General features: G+C 40.1%; 1 protein-coding gene across 1 annotated transcript; it reads right to left on the reverse strand.

Annotated features, from left to right (window-relative positions):
* Nucleotides 1-2,102: 2,102 nt before the first annotated feature.
* slc7a11 (solute carrier family 7 member 11) lies at nucleotides 2,103-27,750 on the reverse strand. Its single transcript, XM_070837339.1, has 12 exons — nucleotides 27,483-27,750; nucleotides 25,348-25,474; nucleotides 22,864-22,979; nucleotides 21,682-21,807; nucleotides 16,160-16,259; nucleotides 15,940-15,984; nucleotides 14,960-15,083; nucleotides 6,130-6,233; nucleotides 5,185-5,281; nucleotides 4,634-4,783; nucleotides 3,899-4,076; nucleotides 2,103-2,679 (listed from the first exon to the last, which is right to left on the reverse strand). Exons 1-12 carry the CDS (start codon nucleotides 27,748-27,750, stop codon nucleotides 2,624-2,626), a joined length of 1,491 nt encoding a protein of 496 aa, XP_070693440.1. The 3' UTR covers nucleotides 2,103-2,623.

A 27,750-nucleotide genomic window follows, 5' to 3' on the forward strand; every position in this document is an offset into this window, starting at 1 on the left:
CTGAATCAAAGCATTTATTTACAGATTTCTCGGTTTCCTCGGTGTTTAATTAAAACGCGAGTTGTTAGGGCACAAAAATAGAATGTTTAGGCCCTTCTTCGCTGGCTGTAATGAGCCCAGATGCGGTGGTGTGTGGTTGGGAGATGATGTCGTGCTGTATGTTCTTAGTCTGCTCGTCCACTGGGAGCTCTCTTTTTTTTTATAGCGCCGACTTTCTTTTTGTCGTCATTCTTAGCCGAGACGATGCATTGCTGTACGTTCCCTCCAGAGTTTGGCTGAATGTGGTTTGAGAGCTTACCAACTGCTACAACTACAGAAATACATCAACTTCGGGCTTTTAGGGGACCTGTGGGACTAGGTGGCCGACTGCAGCTGGACACTGACGCCTGTTGTTCCGATGGAAATATTTAAAAAGGGTTGGAAACGATAGCTGTTTTCACCAGTCCAGTAAAAACATACTTTATGCATCAGGTCACTAACCTCTGTGAGCATGATAATCACTGTAATATTTCTGAGGTACTCTGGTATTCGTTTTCTTTCCACACCATATAACTTATATCATATTTAAGTTCAGAGGGATGTGACAGCTTCAAAATCCGTTTCGATTAATATACAGTAAATGATCATGATGACTATCCTTTAGCGTGTGGTCACACCACAACAGTATACCTGACTGTGAAGGGCCCTGTGGAAAGCATCATGGCATGGGGTTGCCCTTCACCTGTTCATGTCGAGTCATTTTAATAAATGTTTAAGTAACACTCCACCCTGAGCAGAGACAGCCAATGAACCATCACCAGCGTGGTTCAAAGTCCATACGCCAGCAGTGTTGGCACGGCTAGCTTTGCTCACACAAAAGCTAACGCTAGCTGACTTAAAACCAGCTTTGTTATGGCTCAGTGCTAAAGTGGAAGCTCCAGGGTATTTTGTCTCCATCCTGCCATCCTCTCATCAGCGGTAAAAGCCCTCCATTTACAGGATACAGAGCTGAGAGGGAATGCAGTGTGCCACAGGGCAGTGGTTACACAGACAGATTACCTGCAAATCCCACCCAGGGGGAATGGAGAGCAGCTACATCAGCACACACACACACACACACACACACACACACACACACACACCTCAGAGTAAGACTGTAGCCGCAGCAGGGCACATTGGCACACAGGGCCAAGCCACTTCATTCCTGATGCAGGAGGAAGACGGTGGTACCGATGCAGTTTGACTTGCTAATGAGAAATGTGAATGGACAACCGGCGGAGCAGAAGAGTCCACTTGAGGCCCGGGAGGTGATGGAAAGTCATAATAGCGGTTGAATCATCTGCATGCGAAAACCTGGCTGGAAGAGGGAAGCAACTAAAGGACACAAAACCTGGGTTCTTCTCACTGAACCCATGAAAGAAAAGGGTAATCATTCTCTCCTTCACAGCCCTCTAATGCTCAAGTTGCACCAGAAAACTTGCTCTAGCTGCAATAATCAATAACTTTTACATTAACAATGAATCAAACGACGTGTGTGGTGTGACGGGGGCTGCTCACTGACAAACCCACAGAAAGTTACCCACCGACTCTGCAATTTCCCACAGTTTTCACCGCAGCATCCTTCAGCTCATTACAGCCAGCAACCCAATTAAAACTATTCTCCCGTCAACTTACAGGGAAATTCTGATTTTTTTACATTTAGGCTTTATTGAAGGTTTTTATCGGTAATCATTTTAATGATCAGGAATTGTTTCTTTTAACTATCAAGTGATTTTTCAGTCTCGACGCTGACTTAAGAGCAGGTCAATCAGACAACAATCATATTTTCATTCTTGGCTATATTCGGCACGTCACTCACAGCGTTAACCTTAATTAGCTGCCGCTGACGTAATGTAATCTGACAGCAGCAGCATTTGTTCAGAGAGAGCATTGTTCACTGGCCTCTACAAATGACAAGCCTGCTGATTACCTGACTGTTTGGTACATTTCTGATAAAGAAAGCAAGGAGAGAGAAAGGTTTAGATTTTGTCAGCCACGAAGCACACCACATTTTGGTATTTTGTCGGCATCCAAATGTGTGCGCCGTGAGATTAGTACCAACATTTCAGACCCGCTGGACTGGATTGATCACAAAGAATGTTATTTATTTCGAGACAAAATACTCATTTCAGAATGTAAAGCATTTAAAACACCCCAAAATGAATGGGTTAGAAGAGCAGAATATTGATAAGCGGTGGTCTCTGACTGAGAGCCCTGACAGGCAGAGGCATCCAGCAGGTACTTATTACCACCTGTACAGTACAATGAGTCAACTTTTTCTAAAAAGAATTACATACTAAACTCACAGCAGACACTGTATCACGGTCAGTGACTTCTTCAACACAAACACATAGTTATTGTAGATGGACATTAACTGCTCCATAAATAATCACAATATTCACAAACAATACACACATAAAATGGTTGTCACTTCTTTCAACGTACATTTTTGTCCTTTTTAATAAAAAAACATTACGTAAACTCACTTAAAGCGGAGACACGTATATATCTTTCAGTCTTTTGAAGAGTACCCCACCACTTTTACCTCTGCGGAGTACAGTGAATGTGGCATTTGAAGTGATCATAGAAGTGATGCAGAGTGCTGTTATTGTTCAGCGGGGATGACTTCCAGGAGGATCTGTAAGGTTCTGTTGAAGGAATCTGAAGAGACAAAGAAAGCCATTCAATAATGCCCTCTCTCATGTTCTGTATGAGGTCAAATGTTTGACACATACTAGCCTAATGAGGATGTGTAATGGTAAGAAAGAGTGGTGTTTCGCACAGAGCATTTACAAGGCTGTGCCAACATAGGGATATACTCATTCCTAGGTTTATACAACAGAAATGAGATACTATTAGCCCAAATGTGCAATAAGCACATTAACAGCGGCTCATTAACACTGCAGAGAGAGCATACTTTGTCGGGGATATAGCTGCTACCTCAGAGTTTGCCTTTCATCTTTCCCATTATTATCAAATGGAACTATTCGACATGCCCATACAATAGGATGAAAAATTAGAACAATCTGCTTTTTAAATGACTTCACACTATTAAAAAGATGGGTTCCAAAAGAGTTCTCCATGAGTGCTACTTAAAGCCTTGTCTGGGAAACCCCTTTCTGTTTAGCATGAACACATATCCCACTTAACCTCTAAAGACCTGGCGTACACATGCGTGGACATCACATTTTGGGTTATATTACCATAGTAGTTAATTCTGCTTAGCTTAGGCCGTATGGACATGTATGTGGGCAAAATTGTTGATATTTCATATTGTTTTTTGCACCGTGATTTTCAAAATATGTTTTGTATGTGTTATAAATACATGCAAAAGCAGTCAGGAAAAAAAACTGCTATGTTCAGGGTGGAAATAAAGAGTTTTGCACAAAGGTGACTTTATTGTGTTTTCTGGAAATTAAGACCGATTGTCTTGTGGACATAATTTTTCTCTAAAACTGCACCATGTAAAAAGGTGATGCTTAGGTTTTATACTTATCAAGGTCCAATAAGCCCAAGGAGAAATAAAAAATGCATATCAAACAAGAGCTCGGGTCTTAAGAGGTTATGGACAGTTATCAAACATTTTTTATCAATAAATGAAGTAATCATGTATTCACATATTTCTATAGAAAATAGCTAATATGTCCATGTGCCATCTAAACCCAAAAACATTCATGTCACTATTCTATGAAGCAGAGAAAAGCACAAAATACATTCATTTGAGAAGCAATTATTTGATTATTTTTAATTTAATTTTCTGTCAGGAAGGACTAATTGATTAATCAAATAATTTTTACATCACTAATCCTTATATTCTAATGGCATATATGTGGATACATGTGAAGTTTTATTGAATTAGTAAGTAGCAGTGATGACTCACCTAAAGCCCTCTGAAGCCACTTTGGCCTGCGGTTGAAGTGAATGAAGATATAGTAGGCAGGGATGCCAGTAAGGGAAATGGCAAATCCAATCCCTGTGTTGACCGGGTCCGAGTACAGAGACAGGAAGACCATGAAGAAACATGTGACGCAGAACACAACTGGGATGAAGAGCGGGACCTGTGGCCAAGTCAGGAGAGATGTGTCAGTTCTATCTACAGTATATACCGTACGTACGCAGAGCAACTAAGTCACGCGTTCCTTTTAATTAAACATCGCTGAGGATGTTCTCAGTAAAATGACCCAGGGCAGGGTGAGGTACTGTGGAGTAGATGGAAGGAGAGTGGCCTGTATTCTGATTAATATTGTGGCACAGATAGTGCAGCGTGGTGGTGCAGTGATTAGCACCGTCAGCAGGTTTGTGGTTTGAACCATGAACCTTTCTGTGTGGAGTTTGCATGTTCTCCCCGAGCTCGCGTGGGTTCTTTCCAGGTCCTCTGGCTTCCTCCCACAGTCTCAAAGACATGCAGGTTAATTGGTGACTTTAAATTGCCCGTATGTGTGAGTGTGAGCAGGAATGGTTGCCGGTGACTGGCAGCCAGTCCAGGGTGTACTCCACCAGTGCCCCCATGACCCTTAAGCATAAGCGGTGTAGATAACGCATGGATGGATGGATGGATGTGACACAGACAGGAATAAATGCAGATACAGCTGTATACAGGCGCAGAAACACTGACCTTAAAGGGACGGGGGAGGTCAGGTTTTGTATATCGGAGATATATTAAACCGAGCACCACCACACCGATGAACAGCCATCGCAGGAAGCTCATGAAGTTCAACAGGCTGTAGATGTCTCCCACAAACAGCTGGAGCATGGTCATAGGGTACTGCACAAACACACATACACACATTTAATGAGTTTGAATTAGGTTTGTGGCTTCTATAACTACTGTGGCTTATGTAGAATGTCTAGAAAGAATAAGACATTATTGTTTCTCACTGGCTGGCAGGTGTCAATTAAAACCTGTCATCAGGACACTGTAAACATGACAATATGATATGATATGATATGATATGATATGATATGATATGATATGATATAATATAATATAATATAATATAATATAATATAATATAATATAATATAATATAATATAATATAATATAATATATAATTCTAAATGCTGTTTGTTGGTGTGGTTGTTATTTCAAATGAGGGCATTTGAGGTGTTGTCACTATTGTCTAATGAAGAGTTATTGACTGTTGTTCTTATTGCAGTAAACTGACCAGTATGAGGACAGAAGCCAGTGGAGTGTGTCTGTGGATGTGGATCATGGACAAAACCTCGGGGAGCTGTCCTTCACGTGATGCCACGTAGAACATCCTGGTGAAAACACACACACACACACATACAGAAATGTAAACAAGAATGAACTTAGAATGTCATGCAATTCAATGAGCATGATCAAAACTGGGAACTCTGAGATCAAGTCAGCCGTCAGGAAGTCTGCGCTCTGTTTTCTGATTTTCATGAGAAACGTCTCACGTGCAATGACTCAGAGACAAACAAAGAAATTGGCACACTGTGAGGCTCGAAGCTTGAAACCGAGGCCGTGAACTAGTTCAAAAACCTACTTAAATAGTAAAATAGTGGCTTTATTTGTCTCATTTGCATGGCTTTATGTGAAACAGGCCAATATTAAATATATATATAATATATAAGGTTTCTCTGTTTCCTTTTTATTCAAATTGGTTGATTGCTGTTAAGCTACTGCCAATGAAGCTCAACACTTCCTGCACAGACATTTCCAACACCTCCTCACATCGAAACAACAGACTATGACTCCCAAAATGTAATATATAAACATTTTCATTCCATGTGACATGACTCAAATTATATTTAAAGTCAAATTAAGTTTGTGACGTAATTTACGTGAGTTAAAATAACTCAACAATCACAGTACATTTACAGTAGACTAAACACCATAAGCTGTCATTTGTCCTCTACAAGTGATCTAATCATTAGAGCCAAATAGCTCCTGAATGTTTATGTAAAATAAATATGTAAAGCGTTTTGCCGTTGATATTTCAATCAATCAATCAATCAGTCTTTATTTATAGAGCGCCAATTCACAACAGCGTTATCTCAAGACGCTTTACATGAAGAGCAGGTCTAGACCAAACTCTTTAATTATTATATTTGAATGTGTTTGAAAAAGGAAGCATCTCTACCTTGACAATGCAAAGAGGCAGCCGTTCATGGAGCCGAAGCAGGACAAGGCCACAAACACTGGCACCACTATGGAGAAGTTTCCCATCAGCTTCTCTGCAAAAGTCTGTGAGAACCAGCGGGGCAACCAATGGGTGGACCAGGGAGAGAACCAGACAGAGCAGAGTGAGCAAGAGCATTGGTTGTAACATGTGAGCAGCATATAACAGCACTACGTACTGAAGAATGTCCATCCATTATCTATTCCACTTATCCCTAGAGAGAGAGGACTGGTGCCAATCTCAGCTGACATTGGTGAGGCGGGGTACATCCTGGACTGGTTGCCACTCTTACTTTAGACTTTAGACACTCTAGATTCACCAAGCCGGAGCACCCAGAGAGAAGAGGCAACAGTGCTAAACACCCCTGCTTCCAGTCTTTATGCTGTGCTAGGCTGAGCGTTTCCTGCCTCCAGGTCTGAATGTCACACGCAGATACTTTTCAAAACTAAGTCTAACTCCCAAAATGAAACTTCTTTAATAAGTACAGCAGGGTTCTACTGTAAATCTATCAAAGCGTCCAGCTATCGGTTTATTCAATTGTTTGTCTTATTTTATTAACCGCAGCTAGTTAGATGAAATTAGAGCAGTTGACAGTTGACAGGGCTGCTGGCAGTAATTGTCGTAAATGGGTCATGCAGAAGTGGGAGCGAAAGCTGCTTATTATTCATGAAGCCGTTCGGCAGTGACTAGTCACAGGCCATGCTTGTATGGACGAGTACGGCTGTAAGGGGGAAAGAATCACGTATATGTGAATTTCTAGTTCCATACAAGTGGACACTGACATCACGTTGTTATTAAAGATCATTTCTCACCACATAACGATGAACTACTGTTTTGAATGCATGACTTCCATTTAGAAAAGTGTTCTATCAATCACATATACGTTAAAATAACACGTTAAAAGGGCAGTGATGTATTGGAATCATTAAAGAAAATAGTCATAAGACATTTGTCATAAACCCATAAAAAAGTGTCATGCATGCCACCAGCTGGAACAGGATTACACCGAGACCACAATGTGTGCCATTATGATTAGGAAGTCATATACTGACAGAGTCAATGAAATCCAGGAAGGTGATCTGGCCTGCAAATGAAACAGCGAAAGGCAGCTGGATGGGATCTGGATCAGTGATGGAAAAAGGATAAAGTGGGTTGAACACTAATTGGAAGATCAAGCTGTGCTTCAGTGTGTGAGTGTGTGCGTTTATGATTGGTTTCCACTGGCAACCTGTCTAAATGAATGGTGTGTGAATGGGTGAACGTAGTGTTAAAATGCTTTTAGTTGTTGAAAAAAAAGACTAAAGAGGCGCTGCTGAAGCACAGTCCATTTACCATTTAATTGAGTATGTAATTATGTAATATATAATTACATTCCTAATGGTAGTCGGTCTATGCGTCAGCCCTTTGATTAACTGGCGACCAGTCCAAGGTGTACGCTGCCTCTCACCCAGTGTCAGCGGGGGTTAGCTCCAGATCCACCGCAACAGTGAAGGATAAGTGGTGCAGACAATGGATGGATGGATAATTGTGTTTGTATCATATATACAGGAAGTTAGCTTGCAGCCACAAAAGTAAAAAAGCAAATAGGTAACATAGCAGTTGTATTAACGCTAATGTCGTAGAAAAATGTAGGACAGTGTCTGCTAAGTGGCAGAGATGTGGTTTTGAGCTGATCAAGAGGTTGATCACAGGGTTGTGTCATGAAGAAAAGGGATATATCAGCATATCCCTCATATATTAGAGCTCATTAGGAAGCACTGTAAAGTTAGAGAAAGACTCAAGCTTGGTCTCCAAACTGTACACGTTATTCGTTTCTTTCATTTTTTGTTCATTGCTGAACTAAAGTCACCGCAGGTCCAGCAGATTTAGTTGGCAGTCTATATCCAGCATGCCGAGGTTGATCACTGGGTAAGGATATCAAGATGTTTGGGTTAATAATGGCTACATGGCTGAGTATTAATCAGCTAGAGTTTGCTTCAAAGTCATATAGCTTCTGAGGTCTCCCTATTATTATACTGACAATCCTTACAGCTGAAGACAGTTGGTTTTATCAGCTACTTGACCACATCTGGTCCTGCTAGCTGGAGTAGACTGTAGCAGCACAACGTCTCATAGAGTTTCCCCAAAATACACATTAACAGTACGTCTAAGGTTGTGGTAAACTGCCACAGAGAATTTCTTCTCTGGCTCTGCTGGCTTACAAAAAATCACTCCCAACACACCAAGCATTACATTCCTCACCTGTAGTATATATGACCTATAAACTAACTGAAATAGAACATCTGTTGTTGTACAGTACAGGTGATCATTGAGACAGGAGGAGAGAGGATAGAGGTTTAACAGGCTGATACCCAGCAGAGTTAAGAATGTAAGAGTTCTCTCAGCAACGATGTAATGATTGCCGTTCACTGTTTTGAACTGGTAGCAGCAGCAACAGCAGCAGGCTCCCTGCTACTTCTGATCCTACCAGCCTGGATACCACAGGCTGCTGCTATCCACTGTCCACCCAGTGTAATTCAGTTCACTTCAAAACACTTTATTTATCCCCATGGGACAGTTCTGAGGCTGTAGACTCATCACTCAGATGAAAAAAGCAGGTTGTGGTTTTAAATAGAAGGAAGGGTTATAGGGGCAATATGACAGTGCAGCATGTTTTGCTGACTAATATCATAAGTGTTGGTTATTTTAATGAACAGTTGTAACAAGTCTTAGTATAATGAAGTCAGTACAACACCGCCTTCAAGCTCTTTAAGCTGTTGTTGTTAGTCATTAGTCACATTATGGGACTGAAGATTTTACCCATAGGCTATAATAGATTTTACCCATAGCCTGACCATAGGCTATAACAGATTTTACCTATAGGCTATAACAGATTTTACCCATAGGCTATAACAGATTTTGCCTATAGGCTATAACAGATTTTACCCATAGGCTATAACAGATTTTGCCTATAGGCTATAACAGATTTTACCTATAGGCTATAACAGATTTTACCTATAGGCTATAACAGATTTTGCCTATAGGCTATAACAGATTTTACCTATAGGCTATAACAGATTTTACCCATAGGCTATAACAGATTTTACCTATAGGCTATAATAGATTTTACCCGTAGGCTATAACAGATTTTACCTATAGGCTATAACAGATTTTACCTATAGGCTATAACAGATTTTGCCTATAGGCTATAACAGATTTTGCCCATAGGCTATAACAGATTTTACCTATAGGCTATAACAGATTTTACCCATAGGCTATAATAGATTTTACCCACAGGCTGGCCGTAGACTATAACATCACCAAAAGGCTGCTGTGCTGGTTGATGTTGTGTCTGTTACAGGGGGCTCTGTTCTCCCAGTGAAAACATGGATGCTGACTATGGAGGGCAGAGCCATCATCCATCCTCGAACATTTGACTAATTTTTCATCGACACCAGCTCTGCGGTAGAAGAGGCCACGCTGGAGTTCACTCAGAGGTTTGAACATCATACATTCATTCAAAAGCAGGATAACTCTGTCATGACATTGTGACTTTTCTCCTGTCAAAATGTCAAATGTAACACATTTGATTTTTTATTTTAATTTTGAAATGCCTGTTGTGCTTTTCAGCAGTATGTGTTCACATTTTAGCCCCACTAGCAGTCCTTTAAAATTGTCTAAAAATCTCCTATTAAACTTGCTCACACTGCCACAGTTTTCCTTTCAAAGATATCATTTATACATAAAAATATGCAAACATTTGTGCCAGTCACACACATGTAACTACAGAAGCAATCACACTCACAGTTTTTGAATTTTTAGCCTCAAAGCGACAAGAGATTTTTGATCAAACACACACATGTGGGACTTTTCAAACTCGGATATCTTTGTCATTTTTAAATCTATCTGCATGAATTATATTTACATCTTCAACAAACTCCTCCAATGCTCACAGAGGAATCTGTTCATTAATACAGCTGTCGGCTGCAGCCTGAAGCAGCGAGCTCACAATACAGGATTGTAACGATCGCCGACAAAATCCCCAGATCATATAATACTCACACAAACACAAACACACACAAACACTGAGTTCCAACCATTCATCATTCACCATATCCACACTCCTGGGATACTAACCACTCTGGCACACTCTTTTCTAGTCTATTTTCTTTATTTGTTTTTTAACTATAACCACTGCATTCCTCAACATTTAACCACAAGATTTTCTCCTTGTTTTCCTCTCTTTACTTTATCAGCCCACATCAGTCTGTGGCCATCCAGAGGGTCCGCTGCCGGTCAAAAAGGTCTTAAAACTTTAAAAATCACAATATACTATTATACTTTTATATTTGATATATTCCATAGATATGTCTTTTTACGACATCCCAAAACTGCCATCCCAAAACCGAAAACTTTTCTAAAATACTAGCTTAAATATCTAGATGCAGTGTTATTACTAATAATTACTAATTGTCTTTTTACAACTCTACTTTGCAAACTGTAGGAACTGCCAATCCAAAACCTAATTTTCTAGAATACTATCTTAAATATGTGACATGAACCAACACATTTTTCTCAACATCAATTATCTAGTTGCAGTGTTATTACTAGTGTCTATGTCTTTTTAATGACCCTGTGAGAACTGAGAACTACAACTGTGGTGCTGATTTGTGTCAAATTGCATGGTGCAGCTCTCGGGAACTGTAGTTTTTAATAAGAGCCCTCTATAACAATCAGTCCCATGTGTGCAGCCCTTTATGATGCCGAATTTCAAGCCTGATTTCAAGGTTCAAAGGTTAGTATTACACAGCAGGAGCCATGTAGAATCTTCTTACTGATCTATGTTACTCTCCAGACCGATGGCATTCTAATGATGCATTTGATGCATTTAGCTCTATGGCAAAGTTAAAAATTTTTAATTTCACGTGCACAAGGCATCACAGGCCGAGTTTCAGAGAGCACTTTGATGGCATACATAAAGTAGGCTGATATCAAAATTAAACAGAACATTTCAAATTTATTTGTGGAGTGGAATTGTAGTCTAACAGTTCTGAAATGGAGAAATCTGAAATGAAATATTGACCATACAAAGGAAATATGGACAATGGATAAAGTTAATTTCATTCTAAAATCCTCATGAATCCTATAAAATGAAATGAGCAACTTGGCATTTTACAATCATAGGCTTTAAAACGCCTATAAAAAGATACAGGGGGGTTTGATTTGGCTTACGGCCGACTGGTGGCAATTTGAAATGGAATGAAGCCAACTAATGGCGGAGAGCCTGGGGCAATAGTTGAATGCGGCCAAAACACAGTGTACTTTTTTTCTTTTAATAGATCAAATATCTAGTACAGCCGAATTAGTAATAAAACTGCATGTAGATGATCTATGATTTAATTCAGTAATGTAAATGGTATATTAGGATTATAGTGATAGTAAAAGTTTTGTACTGTAATGCAATGTGTTTGTGTGTCTTCACAAACACATAGTCAATGAGTCTCATGGATAATGACATCACTTCTGCTATGAAAAACAGACGGAAAAACTTGTTTTTAGAATCAAGGAGGAAATAATTCAAACTCCTTCGTATTGTTGAGCTGTCAAGGACACTTTTGTGTTTTTATGTTGAGAGATGTTTGAGGAAGCGGTGACAGTGAGGAAAAGCGGAGCGTTGTCACTTCTATTGAAAAAGTTTCCACCATTAAAAACTGACAAAAAACATGATTTTTCAGGATGGCAGGAGAAATAAATTGAACTGGACGATCACAGTATCAACCGGTCATATTGTTGTCTTATCAAGCAATCGTTTTTGGTCTGCAGCAGAGCTCCGGACTGCTGCGTGTCCATGGACACAAATTCATAGATTAAATTTCACGCAGTTCTGTGAAACTGGATTGGACCGATATATTCAGTGCTGAAATTACACAGGTTTCTAGCAAATGGAAAAGCAAACTGGTTCTTAAAATGTTTGAACCAAGTTGAACCAAATGTAAAGTGGCATTAGCACCAGCCCAGAACCAGAACTCGGTTTGCATTGGGTAAAAGGTGGTTTTGGAAAGGAGGGTCCGGGTATCATTGGATAATCCATATTCATTTGTAATTTAGAAATGAAAAAAAACAACAGAAATCTGTTTTTTTTTGGTTCAAAACCAAAATGGAAAAACCCATTTTTGGTGTCAGAATCAAAAAACCAACTAACAACGGCCTGTTTTTTGTTTTTGCCAGTTCCTTTTATCGCTATTCCTTTTTGATTAAAGAGAAATCGAAAATGGACGTCACGTGGCTTTTGATTTTATGTCCCCAAACCAAAAACGATGATCCTATTTTGCTTTTTGCTGGTGGGCTGAAGTGGAAGTAAAGTGTAACAAGAGGATAGAATAGCCATTCGATAAAAATGTTCAATCTTTTCCACTGTTATCTTAGTGAAAATATTCATTCATATGATGAAAAAACAAACCGTCTGATCAAAAGATTGGAATTTTTAGAATTTTTCAGTGATGGGATTAGAGTACCTCCACGCAAGATGTGGAACCCGTCTGTCACTTCCCCTCTCTTCAGAACCAAGGACCTGGATTTTGCTACTTTGAAACACATCCTAACCCAAATTGTTAATCTCTCCAAGCCTTGAAGGATCCATCTGCTTCCTGACGGAACTGACGAGGCTGTTACAGTCACGTCATTCATGAAAGCTCTAATAGGGGGTTTGCTGGACTCCAGACTTGGTTATTGGGCCTCGGCACTCCACCTCTGCTGACTTGACTAGCATGTTCATAGCCATGGAGAAGACTAGGATGGTGGATCCTGTGATAATCTCCTCTCCAGTTGATGCCACTCAGATGTGATAGTCCCAGATGTGAATCTCAGATTTAAGTTGTTCTAATAATCCATTATGAGGTTCTTACTGTTGCTTGGGACATGAAGCGTCAGTGCTGTCTCCACCAGTTTGTGTGGAATTGAGCCATAAGCCTTTGCGAGGTCGGGCCAGGTCTCCTTTCCTTTCTGGAGCCTCTCTGATCAGCTATGTCATCGCTCCACTGTGTTCAAGGCATCCAGGGAAAGCTGGGATCCCTCCCTTCTGCACAGAGGAGCTGATGTGCGTTTTCCTCAGGAGATACTGTGTCAGTCACTGGGCAGCGAGATGGTCCTAGCCACAGACATCCAGCACAGATATCCTCTCTGTCTCCAGGTTACATACCAGTGACTGCATGTTCTATATATGAAAGGTCTCTGGTTCAAAGCTTGATGTGACCTATATTTAAACCAATTCTTATTCAGTCCAACAACACTGTTCTGTTAATGATAATGCTTTAATTAACTAATAATTAGAACTGCCTCATAATTGTTCATAATTACTTCAAACACCATGGGAATTGTGACTAATTGTGGCCCCTTTGGTTTCATGTGTTTGCATAATGTTACACTTCTATAGAATGGCTGTTCTGTCCTCCTGGCTTTCATTTTGAATGTGGTTTGGAGACAGAAAACCAAAAGTTACTTGATTTCTGTTTTATGTTTTAGACCTTTCATTCTTCAATCAAAAAGGAATAACGATAAAAGGACAAGAACGGAAAACGGATCGTTTTGGGTTGGTTTTTTTGTTTTTTTGATTCTGACACCAAAAACAGGTTTTCCATTTTGGTTTAAAAAGAAAAAACAGATTTATCGGATGATACCCAGACCAAGGAGACTACTGCTAAACAGTTAGCTTTAAGTTTGTGTTGTTTTCTCATTGTTGAGCTCAGTAATGTGTGTCGGCATTATAGCAGAACGACTCAACCTTTAGTTTATGTTGACTTGAAATGACACAAAATGACAATCATCTGCGTGCAATCCTTCAATGTTTTCTTCTCCATCCATCTATGATCCTTCTCACTCCTACATTATGTGAACACACCTATAATTCATGCACTCAAAAATTGCGATATTGTGCCTTGAGGCCAGCCTCCTCGAGACAAGTTCGAGACATGAGTTAAACTCTGTAATTAAGTTTAAGATGTAAACTTTTGCCAGCTGTCTGTGAGACAGGAAGAACAGAGTGATTTTTTTCTTAATCTCATCACAACCTTCTAAGAACAGTTAAATGCTCTTATCACCTTTCTTAAGGCGCTGCTATCACTCATAGCACGCAAGGCAATATAACTAAGTGCATTAGAATAGATCAGAGATCTCTTAGTGAATGAGTCTTCCTCAGCTGTAAGCTTACAGTAGGACTGATAGCAGTCCTCGGTCTAATAAGCAATGCTGTCTGTTATTAGGGGGGTGTCTTGTGATGTGATTAGCATTAACAGGGCTAGGCTGGAACAATCGCATTAACAGCTGCTGGGAAGCGGAGCTGTCAGAGACACTTTGCTAATAATGACATGTTAAGTGCAGGAAGGCAACCGTGGTGCTCACATTAGGAGTAAACATCACTAACGGCAGAGAGGTGAGATCTCAACTGCACGCTCTCAAGCAGCACACACCTTCCCACTGCAGGAGAGCACAAGTTAGCCTGAAGTGTGAAGAACACTGTTGGCAGCTAGTTTATGGTTAGTTTTATGATATATAAGGAATAATGAATGGGAAGCAACGGCAGCACGAGAAAAACTACAGTTATATACAGTTATACTGATTCTGCTAAGATTGGGGGAAATTAGGTGGTGCCAAACCTAACCTGTTTAAGGATTTCTTCCTCATATATGTATATAACATTGCACACATTTTACATTTGTTTTTAAAAGTGGTGTATTGGAAAAATGTAACAACTAAGATTTTGCCCGGAGTAGACTAGTACGCTAGTAAAACTGAAGTCAGCATTACTGTTGCTTACCACTGCAACCGCCTCGGAGGCCAGGAGCTCCTCTGCTGACATCACCGTGTAGTATGCCACGTTGGTCAGCACATAGCAGGACGTCACAATCGCCATGGAGATGCAGATAGCGAGTGGCACAGTCCTGAGAACAAGAGGGATAATAACAGAAGTATGACACAGTCACTCACTCGTGTGTCTCATTAACCCTCCTTTCACCTCTATCATGACCTCTTCTCTTTTGGTTCTTTCTTCATAAAACAGTGGGACACACTGTAGATTCTCAAATATAGCCCACAGAGCTGCTGCAAAACCTTGATTATGAAATTTCTTTGTAGGACGTTCTGAGTTTTGTTAGTTAGATCTAAAGATCTAATGAGGGCAAAACAACTGGAAATGATGAATGCAAACATTTCTGTTAATATTTCTGTTTAGTGGGAAGTGTGGCATGGCTCAGTTGAACTGATTGAATTACTTCTGTGTAAATATACATCACAGTGAAGGTATCAGGACGGGGAAACATGGGGGAAATATTTAGGTTGTATTAACCAGACTTCCAATAGCCTTCCCTACTCTGTCTGTGGCTTTTAGTTCCAAGTCTGGTTCATACTGAAGACATGAATCTTTAAAAATGCCTCACAAATGTAGTTTTGTTTTTTTGTATTTGTTTTTTAGGAAAAACTCAAACAGGAGGAAATAATGCAGTTTTCAGCAGTGCACATCCACATTTTGTTCTCAAATATTTGGGGAGTAAGAATAAATGATATCAGGCTCTGATACACACAACACTTGCTAGTGGGAAACATTCACTGTTAGTTCTTGAGCTTTTTTGGCTCTTTAGCTGCTAAATGCTGCGGTATGTTCACCAGCTAGTCTCCAACTGCCTGCTGGGTGTGTTTCTGAGCAGATCGTGTACAGCGTGTTTATTAGCACTCAGTGCAGCTGCGGTTTTAAATTCAGCAAATACAGACGACTGATAACAATATAGCCAACACACTTACCGCTCAGGGTTATCTACCTCCTCTGTCACAAAGTTCAAATAGAACCTGCAAAGGGGAAACAGTTACTTTACAAATGTTTCAATCACGTGCAGTGCAACTAGAGAAAAAAAAATGATAGGTGACAAACTCAAACAACTATGAGACCGACCTTGTGTGCATGCATTGGTGTATACGTGTGTGTGTGTGTGTGTGTGTGTATGTGTGAGAGGGCCATACCTACCACCCAGCGTATGCATACATCCCAGAATAGAAAGCCAGTGGCATACCAGACAGCTTCACATTATTCAGCTCGAAGGCATTCTCAAAGTTCTTGGTTTCTCCTGCAAACATACACGCACACACACACACACACACACACACACACACACATTTTTTCTTGTTGACTGTTTGAAGCACCATTATTGCTCCTAAATGAGGAGGGATTTCTGCAGCAATAGAAACTTCAGTGCAAATAGTTCTTACACAGTCCAGGAGTAATCACAGCCATAATAATGATAAAAGTAGCTTTAAGAATAAAGCAGATGAATGGAGCAGTGCTGTGCACTTTATTAGCTTAGAGAAATGTTTGTACTCTGTTTGATGCAGGAGTTCACATTTGAACGAACAAATAAACCAATCTAATAGGAAAGTAATGCACTGAATTGTTTGTAACGATGATGAATGTGTGAAGACATGCAGAGGTCAATGGGGACAAAATTAGATGAAGGGCCCCCACTGGCCCCCTGGTGCCCCATATGTGGTACTGTAGTTTAACACAAATGTATTTAGGATAAAGCACCATGTATATGGGAGTACGGTCCCAGCTGGTACTGCAGCCGTGAATGAGACAATCACATACAACACATATCATTACAGTAATTATTGTTCCCGAGCATGAACATATTAAGTTGTGCTAAAATGAGCTGGCTGTCTCCATAGTAACATGAAAACTGCAGTGACTTCAGAGCTGAGCAGGTATCCATATAGTTTTTTGATAACTCAAGTTAATTTCCATGCCCCTAATTAATACCTTGAGGGCATTAATTGATTATTAATTAAGTAATTATAAATTACGTGATGAATTTATTTGATTTTTGTCAATTGTTCACATGAGAAAAGAAACAGTTATCCCATGAAAAGTGTTTAAGGGATAACAGTGGTGTTAGATACGGCATGTTTCTCTGGTCAAATCAATAATAATAAGCATAACCCAAGGTTTCTGTTTATTACTGTAAACCAGCTTTGGAATCCTGCTTATTCTGAATTTCCAGCCACCACCTCTGATGACTGTGTATAAGATCAGTGGTCTCAGATCAAAATTCAACCTTGGAATTTCTTAACCCTCTGAAGCTACCTACCCTGTACTGCTGTCTGCGTTCAACCCGATTTCCATTCAAGACCTTTCCATTTCCATTACAGGCCCGTTTCCACACTTCCTTTTACATCTAACATTCTTGTTGTTACTCAGCAGCTTCTCCAGCTGGCTGAGAGACACAATATATTTGATAAATTTGAATCTGGCTTCTGTCAGCAACATAGTTGACTTGACTTATCTGCTGCCTTTGATATCACTGATCAAGCCATCTTAACTGACAGCCTTCTGAACTGGATTGGTATCCCTGGTAATGCTTTGAAACGGTATCCCTCATACCTGTCTGATACACACTTCAATAATTATGTTTATCTTACATGGGGTCCCTCAAGGGTCAATCCATGGGCCTATTTTTATATATAGTGACATTTCTTTACAATTGCTGCTGACAAACAACTTTACTTTTTGGTAAAACTAAAAAAAACTTAAACTTACCAAGCGTCATGACTGCCTGGTTTCTGTTGATTGGATGTCTCAAAATTTCCTCAGTCTCAACTCTGACAAAACTGAGGTTGTTGTGATCAGCCCTGATTGTTTCACTGTAATATCAAGACCACCTCCAACAATCTTGGTATTGTTTTTGACCAACATTTGAAATTCAGACCTCATGTTACTATGTTTATTGAGTCTTGATTACTCCAGCTAAAAATATTTCACAAATTAAACCCATACTATCGGCTAAAAACACAGAACTTTTAGTACATACCTTAATCTTCTCTCATTTAGACTACTGTAACTCCATCTTCACTTGTGTTACTCAGTCCTCTCTAGCTCGTCTTGCAGCAGCTAGGCTGTTAACAAAAACTAAGGTCCCACATCACTCCAATTCTTGTCTCTCTTCATTGGCTTCTAGTAAAATACAGAACGGATTACGAAATTCTCCTCATCTCATAGAAGGCCTTACATGGTCCTACCCCTGCATATATACTGTAGCAGAGTTACTGAACCCCTATTCTAGCTGTCATCCATTCCGATCATCTGATCAAAGCCTTCCATCTATTCTCCGGTCCTATTTCAAAACCAGAGGGGATAGTGCATTTTTTGTTGTAGCTCCTGTTCTTTGGAACAGCCTTCCCCTTCCCATCAGATCTGCTGAGTCTGTGCTTTATTGTTAACGGCAGCTGAAAACTAATTTCCGTAGGTTAGTCTTTCTATAAAACTCTCTCTATTCTCCTTTGTCTTGCTTATTTTGTGGATGTGCCTTAACTTTTGTCTGTGTCATGCTTTGACATGTGTATGTGTGTGTGTGTGTGTGTACGTCTGTATGCAAGAATGTTTGTATTTGATCCTACATGTGAAGCACTTTGTAACTGTGTTTCAAAAAGTGCTATATGAATAAAGTATTATTATTATCATTGTTGTTATGCAGCAGCCAAAACCCAAAGAGTAATTAAATGAAAAGTGTATACACACATGGTTAGACTGTTAAACTGTTTTGACTGTTACAAATTACAAATTTGTGCACACAGATTATTTCCAAGTTTCCATCAATACCTCCTTGTTGCTTTGTCCTACTTTTTTCGACCTTTTTATAATCAACTGTTTTATTCATTTATTCTAAATTAACTTATCATACGCACACATATATGTATGAATGTATTTGTGTGAAAGTGTTTGTATATGTATGTATATGTGTGCATGTGTACTTGTTTGTCTATATATTTGTATGTACACTACTCACAAAAAGTTAGGGATATTTGGCTTCAGGTGAAATTTCAGGATGAACCTAAAATGCATTCTAACCTTTCCAGGTGAACTTAATGTGACCTTCTCTAAACCTTTGAATGCACATGTCCAACTGTTCAGTGTTTCAGTACTTTTTCCACAAGTTGCTGTTCTCTAACAAGAAGCTTAACAGCAACATTCACAACAGGTTTGATCCATGAATCGACCAATACATTTCCTGCTTCAGTTAGAATTGGTATTTAAACAGTCCTCCTAATCATGCTGTTCACATTCTGACATCATGAGACCAAGACGACACCTAACAACTGATCAGCAGCACCTCAACACTGGAGGCTTCAAACAGGAAGTCCTCAGACGGAGGTGTTCACTGAGCTTAGAGGGTCACAGAGGTCATCAGGAGGTTGTAACAGTGATACAGAGTGACTGGAAGAGTCACAGAAAGGAGAGGAGTGGACGTCCTTTGGCCACATCCCAATTTATTGAGACACTGAAAATGTTTTGTTGTGGTATACCTACCACTGTTGTTAGATTTTCTTTCAATAGATTGTTTAAGATGAATAAAATGACCATTGCATGCTTCTACTTAAATGCCCTACTTTCATGATATAATATCACTGAAAGCCGAATATCCCTAACTTTTTGTAGTGTATATATATATGTATATATGTATATATGTATATATGTATATATATATATATATATATATATATATATATATATATATATATGTGTGTGTGTGTGTGTGTGTGTGTGTGTGTGTGTGTGTGTGTGTGTGTGTGTGTGTGTATATATATATATATATATATGTATATATATATATATATATATGTGTGTGTGTGTGTGTATATATATATATATATATATATATATATATATATATATATATTTTTTTTTTTTTTGTGAAATGAACTGACATGCCGTGAACCTGTTGTTGTATTGTAGTGTAGGAATATTGGTATCTGGGCAGAATTTATATAAAATGTCTATACATGTATGGTTCATGTGTCATGCAAGTGGTCGACCAAACATCTGAAGGTAAAAAAGATCCAACCCTGCTTCAGAGCTCCGTTAGCCCTTTCACACCATGTTCTCAACATCGATCTGACCCATGTGGTATCCTGTAAAACAAGAAACCTCCATGGCTCCCTGGCCGTTGTTCTGTCCGGCTGCATTTGTTATGTCTTAGATACAAAAGTGAAGTGAGCCTCTATTATCCCCTCTACCAGTGGCAGTTCATTAATGTGGGGCAGTGTAGGGCTCCAAATATCTACAGAAGAAAGCTGTTGTGTTTAAATGTTAAACATATATTCTTTTCTAATGTGTAAGAATTATTAAATAAATATTGTCTAAATTGCATGTGAATACATTCTGTGTACTTGGTGATGGGCACCGGCCAAATTTGAGTGTATGTGAGTCCTTTTCACTGCTCTTAAAATGACAGTCCCACTTTTATTGACAGAAAATTGGTGTTGTTTTGTATGTTTGTTGGTGTAATGTGATTAGACAATACAATACTTCAATACATCTATTTCATTTGATGTCCACTTAGTGACGGTGTACCTCTTGATTTGTCTATTATTATCGGCACTGCTGCAAGAGCTCAACAGCACACCACAAGGGGGCACTGGGGTAACACTCACCAGTGTGTTATGTGTAAAGATAGATAAGTTAATTGATTACAAGGGGCATCATGGTGGACACAGTATAATAGTGCTGTTGCTTCACAGCAAGAAGGTCCCAGGTTTGAATCTGCTGGCCGGCAGAACCTTCCTGTGTGGAGTTTACATGTCATCCCTGTGTGGGTTTTCTCCTGGTACTCTGGCTTCCTCCACCAGCCCAAAGACACGCACTCTAAATTGTGAGTTTGAGTGGTTCTGTCTCTGTGTGTTGGCCCTGTGATTGACCGGCGACCAGTCCAGGGTGTTCCCTGTGTGTGTTCGGTGTTCGGCCAAAGTCAGCTGGGATTGGCTCAAGGCCCCCCTGCGACCATTAAGGATAAGCAGTATAGACAACGGATGGATGGATTGTTTAGGAGTTCAGTTTGTTTATGAGCTTGTGTTTGTGCAATAAGCTGTTTATGTTTTGTGTAAGAATGCCTCAGCTTTTTAGGGTTTACATTTCACAGAGTACTGGTCTCCTGCAATCGTGGCACAGCAATCTATAGAATCTGTACTGGAGGATGAACGGCCGTAATCATCAGGATGTAGTAGTGTTAATGGCTTTAGCTGGCGCGCCAAGAAATGTGAGTGATGAATGATTATGAGATGTGATTGTGAGTAACATAATATATATGTAAAAACAACAGCAGTTAAATTTATAACTCAAATGAGTATTCGCCTATATTGCATGTGGTAACGCTCGACAGACAAACAGAACAGAAGTGAGGCCCATGGCCGAGGGGAAAACTCCATATGCTGTGATTCAGGGCCGCTTGTGAGGATATTATGCCTGAGTTGTCGCTTGCTGTGAGCAGCTGTGTATCAAGGCCTGCAAGGCTGTGAGGTTATATTTACAGTACATGTTGTTGAAGCTGACTGCTCTGTGTGAAGTCTGAGAATGGTCCCTGACAACAGTGGTAATGATGAAACGCTGGTTGGGCCTCTAGTACAGTACACTAGAGGCTATTAGAGGTGACAGTGATAAAAGTGTTGGTGATGATGATGACGATGATGATGATAATGATGACGGTGATTATGGTGTCCTACCTTTGAAGAGCTGGTACATCCCAGGCACTATGATGATGGCGATGGCCAGCAGCTTGCTGAAGGTGAGGACGATTTGAATCCGGGCTGTCCACGTCACACTCATACTGTTCAGGTACATAACGAAAGCTACAGAGACAGAGAGAGAGAGTCGTGTCACGCAACCATGTGTTGTCTGGTGGCCATATTGAAAGTGTGGCTCATTCTGGTGGGTCCGACTTGTCTACACTGGCGTTTTGGTAAAGGCACCGCAAGCTGCTGCAGTCCTCCATCACTGCATAGCCTGGGCCAGATTAGCCACAGTACTATCTAACAGCACTCACAGTCCAAATCACAATCAGTGCAGTAGAAAATAAGCATCAAAATACACGTTAGGCTGCAATTATGTGCTTAAAGTCACATAAACGTGGTCTGTGTATTCTTCATTGACTCAAATAACACCTGAAAAACACTGGTGAAATGGTGTGGACACTTTGTCAGAGCTGCAGGTATCGGTTTAACATTTCTATCAAACCGTTGGACTCAAGAGGAGCTGAGAACTGAAGAAAACAATGTATCCACACACTCTAATAAACCTCCTAAATCCAATGAGTTTTATTCATTTTGTCAAGTGCTGACCATGACATCAGTAAGATGTTATCAGTGTTGTGCCTTACAGCTTGTCTTCTTTCATGTTGGCCCTTTGCCTGATGAAGTTCCGTTTAAAGTCCTGTAATCCAGTGTGAGAATACATTCCTTATCTTCCCTGAATTTAAGTTTTTACTTAGATTCAGATCAGATGTGCACACACTATTACTGACTACCGACACACGCTGCTATCCTTATCCTTATCCAATCAAAATATTACAAATGACTCATGAATGTGGTTTTATAACAGAGGGTTTAGTTTTGGCTAGCAATATTGCCATAACGCAAATTTCACAGTATTATACATTTTTGCACAGTTCATGTTGCACTCTGACAGGTTTGGTGAGATAAAGACGGTGCTGTGACTCTTTGTCTTGTGGAAAGGCGACACCGTGCTCTCCTTCCTCCTCCTCCGTCTCTAACTGCAGTTTTATTCCTGTTATCAAGCGAGCGTACACCTCCTGTCATTTGTAGACCGCAGCAGGTCAAAAAGATAATATCACCCTGACATATTGTCACACTGGTGTGATAACATAACGGTAGTCTAGGTATACATACTTATGCCGATGGCAGTGGCCAGTTTGATAGCCATAGGGGGGATACCACAGGGCATGAACAGAGGCTCCAGGATGTACTGACCAAAGGCCAGAGAGATGACTGCCATCCCTGCAGGCCTGGAAGACACAAACACACACACAAAGTAAGGCACACAAACATATCAGTACAAGCATACTAAAAGTTTAGTGCAAGTAAATTGTAATGAGTTTCAGTAATCATCAAGAGTTTGATTGAAACATTGAAATGACTACATGGTGACTGAGTCTGTTTGTAAGTGGATGGATCCTCCGTAATGTCACCAATAGGTTGTAGACTGCAGTTTTGAAGCCTTGAGTATTTTCTTCTCTCTTTTATATCTCTCTTTTTTGTGTCCACCTGATGAATGTGGGTTAGTATGTTCACTCTCATTTTATGTGGTTTTAGCTGCTAAATGCTCGGTGTCTAACCATAGTGCACAGTGTACACGGCAGCTGGGGCCTGTAAAATCAATACAGTGCTATACAGTGCTGAAAGAGTATATATATATATGTATATATATATACGGAAGGCGCAGAAATATTTTTTTGAGATTCTAAAATTAGGATATACATTACAATAATTGCTGATAATGATTCAAAACATTTCATATGTAGTATATATATAGTGTAATGTAATATATATGGACAATACAACAGGGAGTGTTTGTATAGTATAGCATAGTAATAGTAATATAGTATACATAACCTGCAGCTGAAAGCTCCAGAAGTGTTCTGTATTTTTGTTTGATTGTGTTTTGCTTTTTCTTTAAGTCAAACTATCATCTTCAAACTCAACTTTCATGCTGAAATAGTCAGTAAAGAAGGCAGATTATCCAGAAATACCTGTTACTAACTTGTAACAAGCAGAAATGTAATAAGAATATACAGTAGTGTATATCTAGTATGGTCTTAAGCTATCACTGAATATTTAACAATGCTCAGGGAGTATTTGCTGAAATCAGTATTCAACCGGGCCCCAGTAACCTCCCATGGAGACTTCCAACATAACCTTATTCTCTGAACAGTCAACTGTGATATATCCACATGTAAGGTCTGCATTAGCAGGTATTATTCATTTATTCAGCAGATGTGTGTGTGTGTGTGTGTGTGTAGTAATATCTGATGGGCAGCATCCTAGGCAAACGGCTCCCATAATCCCATCCTCATGTGAAGGACAATGTGCTGCTGTCCATAGGCTTGGCTTTAATAAGAATCAGATAAGGCTGGCTGCTCCCACAGGCTCATCTTATGGCTCATCAGTATTTCCCTCTTCATTTCCCACAACAGCCACTGAGCTGCTGCAGCCGGGGAAATCTCTCTTTGTCTCTCTCGTTTTTGTTTTCATTCTCTGCCTCTGTCTCTGTTCATTTCCCATGGTTTCCATTGAGTCCAGCTAGCCTGAGGCCAGCATAAAATTGGGAAGCTCAGGATAGCCACTAGACTGTTTATACTGCTTCGCCTTGGCTGTGTACACACACAGCAGCACACGGAACGTTTTCTCACCTCACTGGTCTAAACTAAACTCAGCATCCCACCTCACAAGGTCACAGCCAGACAGCCCCCCAACACACTCTAACGAATCCTCTGAAACCATATCTGCTGATCGTATGTTAAGGAAACAAATCACTCTCCATCATTAATGACATTATGGGTTTTCCTTGGATTGGACACATTTTCCTATTTATGACAAAGCAATTCAAGGATCCAAAGGTGGCCCTGGTGGCCCTGGTGTACCAAAATGATCCATTCTGATGATGACAGCACTCTTATTTCTTGTGAATGTATGTGTACCGTCAATTGTCGTCTCTATGACAACATATCAAGCCTCTTTTGTGGCGCAAGGTTATATAAGACCATTTAAAATCATATAAAATAGAATAGCTGCGTCGCTGGGTTTCTGCCACAGACTATGGACGTAGCCACCTCCATCCGTTGTGAGTTTGGCTTTATAAAATAATAAAGAAAAGTCTAAGTCTTTATAGCCATCTTGGTTTCATCATCATTGCCATCTTGTCTTTTTGGAGCCAGAAGTGATCTTCAATCCACAAAGGCCATGGTTGGTTAGTCACAAGGTAGTCCTGCCCCCTAAACCATCATTTACAAAACTAACATAATGCTGTACTGAAGAAAACTAGCGACTACTGAGGTAATAAATGTGATGTTTTCTCATAGACTTTCATACAAACAGACATCTTTTTGCAACCAGCTGAAAGGATGCAGCTTTAAGGCACCTCCACATCGGCTTCACTTTTCAGACCTGGAAGCTATCACTATGTCCCACTATGTTACTAGCTAAAATGCTCCTTGGAAGTGAGGTGAATTATAGAATTGAGTGATCACTCTCGCTACAAGGGTTCCCTTTCAAATGACATACAGTGATTTGACCCTTTGTTAATATTGAAGTATTGATTAACGCAGCTTTAAGTTGAAGCTTAGATTTCGTGACTTTGAGTTAAGGATGCATTACCTTATGGCAATGAGGTCAGCCCATAGCCTTATGAAAGCCATCTGAGGTCCGAAGGCTTCCATTATATATATGTAATGTCCACCAGACTTCTTAATACAAGTCCCCAGCTCAGCATAGCACAGAGCTCCTGCAGAGACAGAGGTGGGTTAGAGGTTAGAGGTTAGGGTTAGGGTTAGCTCGGGCTCAGACACAAGCAGACAGGCACAGAACAGTCCCTGAACACGACTGTTAAACTGTCCATACAGTGCAAACGTACAGTCCCTCCGTGGGCCCCATGATCACCAGAATATATTGCTGTGGGGGCCTTTCAGCATCTCAACCCATAACTTAAGCAAGAAAGATTTGTTTGGACGAATTTTAATTACAGGTTTAGGGAATAAGAATTAAGGATGGCAGGAAAGGGGTTAAGGAAGTTATTCAAGGATAATGTGCTTAGACCTTTCATTACAGCCCAAAAACGGAGGGATTTAAGGATACTGCAACAATATATGCTACAGTATACAGTGCACAAAAATACCTCAGCAATCCTGCCTCCTGCAGCCTCCTGCCGTGCCAATATTTCAAGCCTGACTCCTTGAGATTAGATTTATATATTACTGTAATGTTTTCCCAGTTATGTTGTGGTGATGAACCTAATCACTGCCTGTATTATGTTCAGTTTATGAACCACACTGAATTCACAGGCAGGGTCTGAGAGGACGGAGGACGTACGAAGCCTCCAGAGGCCAGGGTTCGCATCCAGACCCCTACATGTGGTAAGGTTTTGGCTACAAAAGCACTGATTGAGGTTAGGGAAAGTTTTAGTTAAAGGCTAGTAAATGCATTGTGTCACATGCTTCAAGACAACGCAGACTTAGTTCTTGATCACAGATATTTACCTGTCTGGGGACCAACAGAAAATGTTGGGCTCATGTTGCATCCAAGTTTCCATCATGTACATTCCACTCAGCCCATAAACTACTACTCTGCAACATGGTTTTCTGTATTTCAGTTAGTTTGTGGTGACTTGAGGAAACGCTATAAACTAAAGTGATAATGGTGTCAGAAACTACACTGTGACGCAGAGCATCTCTGCAAGACGGGGGCCACATGGTCAATACTGTACTTTGTTGGTGCAAATTATCAAAGAAATTGCATCTCATCAAATTAAGAAAACCAACTGATTCAACCTGGGTCTGTCGCACACTTTGGTCGATTACCCTTCTCATGGGACACAGAGGCTTCAGTCATGGCTTCAGCAAGCATGGCCTTCATTACACGATGACCAATCCTGACTTGAGCAGCTAATTAGTGATAATGATAATAATTAACAATAAGAAGAAGAAGATTCCAGGTTAAAAAAAAAGGCCCAAACCTGACGCACCTGATGGTGAACATCTTCATATGGAATAGAGGGCAGCGATTCACTTTGCTTCTCAGGCGTTTTGCCAGGAGAACGACTACATCAGTTCTACAAAGTAGGATGTGATGTTTTTAACAGATGATTTGTAACTACGCTGGCTGACTTCAGTGATACTACGGATGAGAAATTTCATCTCACTGCACACTTGTTACATAAGGTGTGATGTGTAAATAGTATCCTCAGGCCAAAAACACTGAGGGTGGAAAAATAGACACAATCTAATAAATAGGTAAAAAGCAGAAACTCCTCAAAATACAACCTATAAATGATTAACCTTGGTTTATGGTGCACTCATGGTGGATATTAATTTGGTAAATGATGGATATAAGTTATTTTATTCTGAGTTTACACATAAAAAAAACATTTTATGCCCTTTTTTTTAAAAATTCTTTACCCATATAAACCAAACACAACCATTACTTTACTTTACTTACTAAATCTAACCTCAGTTTGTTGCAATCAGTGCTTTGACTCCTGTCACTAAGTTGTCAGACATCTTTCTAACTTTCTTCTTTCTTTCCTTTAGAAAGTGACTTTTTAACAGAAAGCACCCTCTCCATGGAGAAGACATTTGGTGCACGGCATTACTATACTTCTCTTTTAATCTGTGTACAGACAGTAAATATATTCAGTAACTTCCGCCCCCACTAGCACCTTCCCCATTCAGCGTAGCTTCTCTCACATTAGGAAAGACATCTTTCCCATCCACCGGTGCACCTGTAAACCAACTCACCAAAGAGTGACAGCACACCGCAGGCGATCCACACTATCAGGGACATTCCTACACTGCCCGAGTGCTTCAGAATGCCCTTTGGGGAGATGAAGATCCCAGCTCCGATGATGGTGCCAATGATGATAGAAATCCCTCGGAGCAGGGTCACCTTCTTCCCCAGTCCCACCTTCCTGTCGTCCCCGTCCTGCGTTTTCCCATTGTGGGAAACTGTGTGTCCATTTGCTGCAACTTTTCCATCTTTTTGGGTAAATGCAGACCTTCTGGTCAT

The sequence above is a fragment of the Pempheris klunzingeri genome, chromosome 9, assembly GCF_042242105.1.
Source record: "Pempheris klunzingeri isolate RE-2024b chromosome 9, fPemKlu1.hap1, whole genome shotgun sequence".
Taxonomy (NCBI): Eukaryota; Metazoa; Chordata; class Actinopteri; order Acropomatiformes; family Pempheridae; genus Pempheris; species Pempheris klunzingeri.